This window comes from Vigna umbellata, chromosome 1, assembly GCF_029865625.1.
Source record: "Vigna umbellata cultivar VRB3 chromosome 1, Vumbellata_1.0, whole genome shotgun sequence".
Classification (NCBI taxonomy): Eukaryota; Viridiplantae; Streptophyta; class Magnoliopsida; order Fabales; family Fabaceae; genus Vigna; species Vigna umbellata.
The window spans coordinates 103,787,091-103,797,995 of record NC_142165.1 but is presented as its reverse complement, the minus strand read 5'-3'; the positions used below and the strand labels follow the sequence as shown (position 1 = coordinate 103,797,995).

General features: G+C 32.5%; 1 protein-coding gene across 3 annotated transcripts; it reads left to right on the top strand.

Annotated features, from left to right (window-relative positions):
* The first annotated feature begins 659 nt into the window (after positions 1 to 659).
* On the top strand, positions 660 to 7,481 carry LOC124825731 (Galactose mutarotase-like superfamily protein). 3 transcript variants are annotated; one of them, XM_088105303.1, is made up of 10 exons: positions 660 to 1,011; positions 1,257 to 1,454; positions 1,931 to 2,005; positions 2,579 to 2,635; positions 3,713 to 3,873; positions 4,032 to 4,172; positions 4,842 to 4,944; positions 5,551 to 5,650; positions 6,031 to 6,276; positions 7,089 to 7,481. In XM_088105303.1, exons 1-9 carry the CDS (start codon positions 931 to 933, stop codon positions 6,243 to 6,245), a joined length of 1,131 nt encoding a protein of 376 aa, XP_087961429.1. In that variant the 5' UTR covers positions 660 to 930; the 3' UTR covers positions 6,246 to 6,276; positions 7,089 to 7,481. The 3 variants fall into 3 exon arrangements, with proteins under 3 accessions (XP_087961429.1, XP_047154378.1, XP_047154381.1); XM_047298422.2 differs by having other exon boundaries at positions 661 to 1,077; XM_047298425.2 differs by lacking the exon at positions 1,257 to 1,454 and having other exon boundaries at positions 663 to 1,077.
* Positions 7,482 to 10,905: the final 3,424 nt, after the last annotated feature.

Here is a 10,905-nt window from a genome sequence, read left to right as displayed (position 1 = left end):
TTAAAATAAATATATGTCATCATCAATAGAAAAATGATATTAAGTTAACAATGCTTTACCTTTAACCAAATTAATATAATTCCACTTTCAGCTAAATCAACTATGTTTCAACCAAAATTGAAGTGACGAGAGGCAAGTCAATTTAACATGATACGAAAGAGAAAATTACAAGAAATAAACAACGAAAAAAATATAAAAGTTTATAGTTATTATTTCTTGGGTAAAATTTCAAATAATCAAATTGTTTGTATTAATTTTTAGAATTTTATTTTTAAAATGTTAATTTCTTTTAAAATTTTATGATATAAACCATATAACGAATTGTGTATAAAGATATTTTGAATTTTCTATGAAGATACTTACTACAAAAACGTATTTTATGATAAAATATTTTAAATATTTCAAAATTTTAATTACTTTTAATGATTTCTGATTAGTATCTCTTTCCAAAAATAACATCGTCCATACGAATAGTATGTTGTAGAAAAGTGTTAGTATGCCACACTCACCTCACCAAACACCTGTTACGTCATTGGGATTTGGGAGATCTTCAATTATATTTCCCTACGTCTATTGATCTTTCTTACAATAGTATTTACGCATTGTTAATAAGGAAAATTTCCGAAAAGCTGTTATTCAGAGAAAGAATATGATATGAATTTATCATCAGTGGCAGAACTACACGTTGAACACGTTTGCAGTTCACTTCGCGTCAAAAGAATCCCGAAATTAACAAGAGTAAATTGTTAGGAAAAAGGTAAACAGAAAGTCATTTAGGAAAGAGAGAGAGAGAAAGACAAATAGAAGAAGTTGAAGTTGCAGAGACGCGTTTGTCTGAGAAAGAATTGGAAGGTTGCTAATTATGAGATATATATAAAAATTGTGGCGGTAGTGAAACAGAGAAGAAAGAGATAACAATATCGAGTTGCAATGAGTACCGAAAAGATTCCTTCGCCAGCTTCTGTTTCTTCGTCTTCGTCTTCTTCGTCCACTACTTCCAGTAACTATGAGGTGAGCAAGGGATTCAATGGCCTCGACAAGGTTATTCTTCGCGATGCTCGTGGAAGCTCTGCCGAGGTTGTTTTCCTCCTACTTCTTCCATGCATCTCTATATCTTCCTCTGTTTCAGTAATGTCTGCAATTGTTTGTCTTCCTATGTGATTCGAAGCAGATACTGCTTGATCCGCTTCTTGATTTCACGATTTAGCTTGTATTCGTATCCACCTTTATATTCTGAAGCTTTTTAGTTTTGTTAGAGTCGTTTTGGATTTGCCAAGTCGGTTTTTGTCGCCATTGTCGGTTGGGGAGTGCTGATCTCTATAGCTTTTACTGGATCGCCAGCTTCTGCTTCTTCGTCTTCTTCTTCCACTACTTCCAGTAGCTACGAGGTGAGGAAGGGATTCAATGGCCTCGACAAGGTTATTCTTCGCCATGCTCGTGGAAGCTCTGCCGAGGTTGCTTTCCTCCTACTTCTTCCATGCATCTCTATATCTTCCTATGTTTCATTAATGTCTTTAATTGTTTGTCTTCCTATGTTATTCGAAGCAGATACTGCTTGATCCGCTTCTCGATTTCACGATTTAGCTTGGATTCGTATTCACCTTTAGATTCTGAAGCTTTTAAGTTTTGTTAGTGTCATTTTGGTTTTGCCACGTCGAGTTTTGTCCCCATTGTCGGTTGTAGAGTGCTGATCTCGTTAGCTTTTACTGGATCGAGATTTGTTGTCAACTGAAGAATTTTGATCTGAAAACACTATTCCTAAGCAGTTTGATTTACCTTGTAGGCTAATTTCCGGTGAAATATAGTCTTCGAGTGCGTTTGGTGTTTGACTTTACCGCTTTTGCATCGGTTTTGAAGTAGCAAATCGCTTGTGCAGTTTGTGGTGGAGTTGGATCTGATTAGGTTTCATTTCTGTCTTTGTGATTTTCAGGTGTACTTGTACGGTGGTCAAGTGACTTCTTGGAAGAATGACCAAGCCGAGGAATTGCTTTTTCTCAGCAGCAAGGTACAATGTGAAACATAATCGAATTAAGTTCTCAGTGTTTCTCAGTTGGCTGACGAGCGGGGAAACCTGATTAACATGAGACCTCAATTAGGTTGTCAATATCAGTTCCCTCTGAAAACATTCATAGGTCAAATGCTAGATTTAACTGAAGTATATTTTTCAATCTTAATGAGTCAGCTGTTTTGAGATTTTTTTTTTAAAACTGACATTTTGATTTTGGAATCACCTATTAATTTAATACTTATTCATTCTTGGTTTATATGTTGGAGTGAATCTACTACCTAAAGGATTTGGGTTCCTAGGTTGTCTTGAAATTCATATTTCCTGCTTTGTATTTTGCTTACGATTTCAAATATTAAATGTTTGAGTACCTCTTATTAGTCACTCGTAAACAGTTAGTCTTTGCAGCACAAAAGGGAGGTTTTTTCTCTGGGATAACTGGAGTTAGTGAAAATTATTTTAATACGCTCTAATCAATGTAATTATACTTTCGAAAATTTTAAACTCCAGTTATGAGGTTCATAAGCGCTGATTCGTCTTGGTTTGGTTTATTAACATGGTGCGCTTTTGCAGGCTATATTTAAGCCTCCAAAGGCAATTCGTGGAGGGATTCCACTATGTTTTCCTCAAGTATGTACTTCTAATGTTAATATTTCTGTTTTCCATAGTTGCTTTCATTGTGATAATATTGCTCTGGAAGGAAAATAGGTAGAAATTGGAGAAGGAAGAGGAGAGCAAAGCATGTGGTTGTGGGAAAGATTTCATATCTCAGTGTGATCAGAAACCTTATCTTAAATTAGAATGTTGTGAAGATAAACCTTATCTTATATTTCTGTTAGAGCAATAAAAGCCTAGTATCATAACTCATGAAATTTCATTTCCAATTGAAGGATAAAATTATGCAAGGCCGTACAAAACTGAATTCTAGATTATGAGAAACTCTGATATTAGCCATATCCCAACGTGACCATGATGTTGGACACCTAAAGTGTTACAAGTTCGTATATTGGGGTAAAGATGTCAGATCAAAGATAGCAAAACTTGGGGAGGGGGAACTTTAAATAATGGTTATTTGCCCCAGCTGTATGATGTGGTTTTGAATTTGATGAGTTTTAGGACATATTCAAGCAGGTATTCCAACCAAACAATTTGCTTGTGATAGGATAATTTTTTAAAGCTGATAGCCAAGAAAATTGATCACGGCAAAGTGGAATTAAGATAAACCAAAAACACTGTAGAGTTTGAGATGGCAAAGGGAAGAAACCTAATCAGCGTTACATTTGATTGCATTGTACTACTAAGAAAATATTAATTTTCAGCCATAACCCACAAAATCCTTATGTCTTTTTTTATATATGGATACTAGTACACTGCAATTAAGGCCCAAGCTAAATAACTGGTCTCTAAATAGACAACAAGACAAAACAACGTACACCAATACCCCATGCAGCAAAATAGTTTTGGTCTTGGACTGTTGGCATCAGTTGCATAATTAAAAGTGATCCCAAAAGGAAGAGATTCTTTGTTTGAGCCTTGTATATTTACTGCCCTCAATCACACATAATATGCAGTCAGAGATACTAATGAGAATAAGAAAGTTATAAGTTGTTTTTAATGTCATTGCAATTTCTGAATTCCTCCTTCCTAAATGTTACTCTAATTAAATTCCAGGTTAGTTATACAAGTATACTGACTCTCTCTTTGTAGTTTTCAAACCTTGGTCCTCTTGATTCACATGGATTTGCTCGAAACCGGTTCTGGACCATTGATGATAATCCTCCACCATTTCCAACAAATACTTCGAGCAAAGCCTTTGTTGATTTGATTCTTAAACCCTCCGGGGACGACATCAAGATTTGGCCTCACAGGTATGGGTAGTAACACTTAAAGCTTTTAGCCTCTATTTAGGTAACATTCTCTTGGCAAATACTTTTTACTGTGTTTTTTTTACTACTTGTTATTTCATTGTTTGAATTGTTCATATTATATTTCTTTCTAATATCATATACCATTCCTTTTGGATTAGTTTCGAGTTTCGTCTTAGAGTAGCTCTTGGACATGGAGGAGAGCTAATGTTGACATCTCGAATCAGGAACACTAACAATGATGGGAAGCCATTTTCATTCACATTTGCTTATCATACATATTTCTCTGTGTCAGACATAAGGCAAGTGCTTGAAAATTGAAACATGTTTTTATCTCACTTCAATGTGAAATTTTGTATTATTGTGCATATCTTTAGTTGTAAGTTGTCTCTGTTGGAGTACAAACAAAGTCTCACATCAGATAAAAGAAGAGTTGGACATGGGTTTATATACACATAGATACCTCTATTGGTAAGAGGCCTTTTGAAGTGGTACCAAAAGCAAATCTTAAGCTTGTTTTCTGGACTCAATTTGTGAAATCTATTGCTTGTTATTATTTGAGAATATGGAGTTGGCTTTTGGACTTATAAAGTCAACTGTGGGATTTTGTATTTTGTATCTAAAGGTGCAAAGTGAGGACTCAAATTTTCCTACTCTTCCAAGAGAAATATAGTTAACTGCAAGCGTATTTTCTAGAGTTAAAATGGCATGCAGATTCTGTCACGTTATCCAGATACCTTTTTAGATGCATGTCAATAGATAAAATATTCCTTTGATGTGGTGAAATATTCAGGTTTTGGTTAAATTAATATTTTTTTTTTGTTTTCTTCATTTTATGTAACCTATTGAACTCTTGTTTTTATAATTTGGCTTATTGTCAGTTCTTATTTATTATTTTATTTTTTTGTTAGGGAAATAGTTTTAGGCTGCAGTGTTAATTTCATTTAATTAGTTTGTTTGCTTGTATTCAGTGAGGTACGGGTGGAGGGGTTAGAGACGTTGGATTATCTTGACAACTTGCAGAAAAGGAAACGCTTTACTGAACAAGGGGATGCTTTAACATTTGAATCAGAAGTAAGATCATTACCCTTTCAACTTTGCTTTAGAACACACATGTAGTAACTATGCAGTAAGCAATGAAATATGTCAGTTTCTGTGAAATGGAGCCTGTTATATATCAGACCAATTTAATAGATCTTGAATTTTTTTTTTCTTCTGACTCATTTCAAGTAAGGCGTAACGTAATAAGAACCAATGCCAAAAGAACATTTTCCATTTGATTGTTGCTTTTTCTGTGTGTGCGAATGAAGAGAGGCAGTTGCCAGTATCTAACATTTTTGGAAGTTGTATACTATTCTTTATTGACAAACTATTGAACAGTTGCTTCCCACTTTTTCTCTTTTTTTACCTTTCCTGTAGCACGGGTGGGTGGCAACTGCTAATATGTGTATACATTTTCGTATATTGGTGTAGATTTGACTACTGCACTTAGCTTTACATGAAGCATATCTGCACCAAAAAGTATAATAAAAAGGAAACATCCACGTAGTTTGTAATCGTTGTTCCCAATTTGTAGTGATACGTAACAACTGCCTGATGTTTGTTACCTGTCTTTATGTACTGGCTTTCACATGCTTTGATGAGTTGAAACTGACACTTCACCCTTTCGTTGTATTATAGGTTGACAGGATATATCTCAGCACTCCTACAAAGATTGCAATTCTTGATCATGAGAAGAAGAGGACATTTGTATTACGTAAAGATGGGCTTGCTGATTCTGGTGATCATTAACAAACTCACCATCTTGTTTACTTGATGTTACATTGATAAAGTTTACTGGTGGCAGTGGGACTATTTTATTCAAAGCTACGTAACTAATAAAAAATTGCTCTTTGTAGTTTAAGAATGCAATGAAATAGGGTTAAAAACCAATTTTCTCAGTAGAATATAACTTAAGTTCTCACCTGTCTTAATTTTGATGTCTTAATTCTTCCTTTTAAATAAACCTTTTTTCTTACCAGGTAGTAACATTCCATCCCCTATATAAGAATCCTTCCGTTGTTGGTATATTAACGTTTGTGATGCTTTTGAATTGAACAAGAATAATTTTCACTGTCCTTTGGTATAAAAATGTTGCTTTCTTCTCATTTATCTATGCAGTGGTGTGGAATCCTTGGGATAAGAAAGCAAAGTCTATGCCTGATTTCGGTGATGATGAGTATAAGCATATGCTTTGTGTAGAGGCTGCTGCTATTGAAAAGCCTATTACTTTGAAACCTGGCGAGGAATGGAAGGGAAGACTCGAACTTTCAACTGTTCCTTCTAGTTATCGTAGTGGACAGCTTGATCCCCGAAAAGTTATTCATGGAAGCTGAAAGGTCATTATTGCGTTTTATGTCCTGACAGGTAATAAATTGCACGTTGACAGTTTTTACTTTCCATCGTCTATATTATCCTACAAAATGAATCTCATATTCACCTGTTACATTGTTCTCTTCTACCTTGGAATTCTGAATATATTAGAAAATAGAAAGGGCGGCACAGCACTGTGCTGTGTACATTGCTTCTACCAGGGTTTGAGGAGAAACAATTCTACATTTTTTTCATGTGAAATGATTCTTTCTATCCCGTTTTTTTTTTGTATCATGAAACTACGGAGGTTTAAGAAATAGAATTTTTATAGCTCATGTTTTCTTATTTATGTTTGGAATTTATTAGTTATTTGTACATGATGGTGTCCTAATTTTTCACCTTAATGAATCAAATTTGGCTTTCATATATACCAAATTTGTTTCCTATGGTTGATAATTGACCTGATTGATCAGATATAGTGAAACAGTGCAGAATTTGAAAATATACGTCTAACCACAATCTCCAAAAAAAGACAGAATATCCTCTGTATATGTAATTATTTTATCCAGGATGAAGAACAATCACTCATTCACCCCATATCTAAACAACAATGAGAAATGCAATTAAAAGGAATGACAATATAATTCCAGCTGAGAAGTGCAACAGTCACACCTGAATATGAATAAGAAGGAAATTCTAGAGAAGATCAGAAGAACAGAGAGAATTTCATCAGCAAGAAAGTTCATACCAACATGCATGCCCCCGTCATTCCACAATTGTTTTTGTCAGTGTGCTTAGGTTTCATACATATAACATTTTTGATCCAGTACAAGGTTTCACTGACTATTTAGAAAACACATCTGCAGGTGACTTGTTGCCATAGCGATGAACGACGAAAGGAAAGTTTCTCCGAGCAATTTTCCCCCTTCTTGTTGGAAGAATGAACTCATGTATGGAGTTTTGCTAAATAATATGTTTAACGGAAGACTAGTTCTGTCATAATTGACGTGCAAGTGGAAGAGTCCATAGTTTATCCAAAATCAAAATTACAACCCCAATTTTAATAGATTTTCATGTTGGGTTGAATGGCCTAGACCAGTGAAATTACTTTTAACAGGGTCAGTTTACAACGCTACAAGTTGAACTGTATGTCATACGTTGCCGCAATCTACATATTCAACTAATAAAGTAAGATGTTCATTAAATATAGAATTGTTATTTTAATTATGTAATATATCATATCAACTTGTTTTTGTGGTCGTGCAACTTGTAGCAATGTAAACATATCCTATCATGTATATTATATAGGTTTGAGAAATGTGGTTTCCGTTAGTTATGTGAAATATATATAGCTTATTTCGTCAAACGTTAATTTTTGGTGCTTGTTTTTATTTTTTTCTTATTTATGTTATAGATGTATTTTTCGACCTCTGACCATTCATTTTTGTTGGAGAGATGAGTTGATGTATCTGGTAAAATATACTTGATTGCTGTCAAACGATCAAAGCACGAATTCTGCTTTTTGGGCATCAAATTGTTTTAAAGCTAATTTTTGAGGTAGATGGCAGTACTGATTAAACCAACCAAAAGTGATAACAAATTCCACCAATTAAGAAGTGAAGGTGGTAAGGTAGGAGGAACGGTGTGGGGGCAGAAAATCACTTAAACATGAGTTTATGTTAGTTTGAGATAGATAGATCATTGTATGTTTCCATGTTGATTGAAATACAATGATTATGATGGGAGAGAACTTTGCAGGACAAGTCAAATTTGGCTGTGAAGATTTGCATCAAGACAGTGCAGCAGAATTAGGCGGAGCAACAGGAAGATAAAGAATTAGATACTAGCGTGTTAATACGATAAAAGGATGGGATATATATATATATATATATATATATCCTTAGTCACCTTCTAACCATTATTAATGCTAATTTTTTAAGGAGTAATTGATATTTAAAAAGTATTAATTTTAATTTTTTTCTCACCTCTATTTTTTTGCTTTTTTTTTAATTTTATCTTTCACTTCTATTTTTCTTAGTTTAAAATTATTTTTTAACAACTTTTTAAATTATATTTGTATAACTGTTATTTAATAAAAAAATAGAATTATATATGTTTTTGATTTTTAACACCTTTTACGTAACCAACCGTATAACATATCGTTAATACATGTGTCGAGTAACTAATAAATGTAAAAAAATGAAGTGTTGAAATTGAAATTAAGATCACCCTACTCGTGGGATTTCTCTTTTATAATCAACGAAAACAAAGAGTGTGATTGCTGTTTTAACGAAATCGTGATCTAGTATTCGAAAATTAACGAAAAAGAAAAGCTTTAATTTTTGGACTTGAAATTAGGGTGAATTAGGGTTTTTTGTTGAAATCGAAATTGAGACCAGCTGAGTTGTGAGATTCTTCTATCAATCAACGAAAATGAAGAGTGCATTTTGAAGGTGAAGTTAGTTTCTAAACTGGTTTTATTTTCTCTATGATGTTGAGGATGTGCGTTTAGGGTCGTGGTTATTTGAGTTTGAGTCTTCAAAATGGGATTTGATGTAGCTTTTGGGAAAGTTCGAAAAGAATAAGGAACCGAAATATGTTGAGGGGAAATACATATAATTTATTGTATTTAATCCAAACTTAATTTATATTTGATATGATTTAATTTTTTTCAGAATAATTTGTTTGCACACTAGCTTATTTTATTGTTTTTTGTAATTTTTTTTTTGTTTATTTTATGTAGTCGCATTATTAATGTGAGTAGATTATTAATGTGAGTAGATGAGAGGTAGATATTAATACATATATTGTGTCATGGAATAATATTTTTTAATGTCTAAGTTATTTTATATGAGAGTTTTCAAAAACTTCAAGTTATTCTTAGTTTTTCTATATATATTTTAGGATAATATATTTTGTTTTATTTTATTTTATCAATTATAAGTTGCAAAAATGAATCATGAAAAACTTTATATAAGAAAAAATTAATTAAAATAAGTGTAACTTTTGACAATGAGAATTATGCTGTAATTTTGTTTTGAACGTTAACCTGTGATGAAATTATTTCCAATAAAAATGTAATCAATCAGAAAAAGTAATCTATAACTTTACTGCTTAAAAATCATAGAAAAAAAATTACCCTTTTCACATAAATTTTTCTTAAAAATAATTCTCTTTGCTACTCTCTCTTACAATAACAGATGAAACTCAATATTGATTTAATAACACGCTTACTTTCTTCGACACATAATAATAATAGTAATAATAATAATAATAATCTAGCTGGTACCAGTACTTACTAATACCAAGTAAATTAATGTTCAAGATGCCATATTATAAAAACGATAAATTAAATTCTACTTGACGAAACAAATCAAATCTCTTAAAGTCGTCTCTTAAGTCGAGCTGCATTTTGGACCTTGGAAAACTTTGACTTAGAAAACAAAAATGGTTTTATTTGCTATTTTTTTACTTGTTGGTGTTTTTAAAAGAGAGATTCAGGCGTTGATATAGGAAACTATTCTCAAGAAACATGTATGTGATACTAGCGTGGAAGAAAGAAATATGAGAAAAAAGTACGTGCTGAATATTGAATAAGCCCCATAACGTTGAAAAATGAAAAGTAACAGCAAAACTACAAAAATAATATAGCAAATTGAAGCTATAATTATTAGCATCTTGCAATTTTTAGACATGGAAAGCATGTTAAATACAATTTGATTTTCGTATGTATTTCTGTCTCTTTGGATGGTGTGCAGCGAGTGATGTCACTGTATTTTACTGTTCTTTTCTGGTGATGCTGCCAATAATACATTAATAGAAAGACAGAAAAAAAATGATATTTTGACCACTATAATGTTGTAAAAAGAACAAAATTATACAAAAATATCATATATACTGGCAAACAAGTTCACTTTTTTTTGCAGAAATTAATGTAAGTAGAATTATTTAGCTTTTAGTAAATGTGATTGGTTTTGCGGGAATTGACAGATGTAACTGTAGGGATTGGCTGTTTTAAAAGAAACAATAAATAAAAAGTTGTTTGGTTTGAACTTTGAAAGAAGGGATCTTTTCCTAAGGAAAAAATATTTAACAACTAAGAAGAGTTGTTAGGCAAGATGAGTCTATACGCATATGGTCACATGCAATTGAGTTGGCTATGTCGTAATGCCAAACAACAAGCTAGACATTCTCTTAAAGTAAACGAACATTTACCATCTAAATCTGATTCATTTCAGAGACAAGAGATAAGATAACAAAAAAGTGCTGCATTACTTTAAGTATTTTTACCATCATTTTTCCATTAAAATTAGATTTTCATTTCAGTAGTTTGTGTAATAAAACTTCAAAAATTGTTTGAGGAATAAATAGTATCAAGATGAATGTCTCTTTGACATAAAACTATAGAAAACAAAAGTTTTTTCCATATCAGTTCATAAACTAAAACTCTTTCTTCCATAGTAACATGCTTATCCATGGTCGTGCACACCTACTATTCTTATTGTGATTATAAAATTGATGCTAATATAATAATATATAACAGCCTCATTCATCCGCAGTTTACTAAACACAAGATGCTTCACGCAACTTATAATTAGCCTCCATTTTTAAAGCATTCTCAGAGTCAATATCACAGTTTCTCATATCAAATTGCCAGACTGTTGTGAAACAGATGTCTGTTGT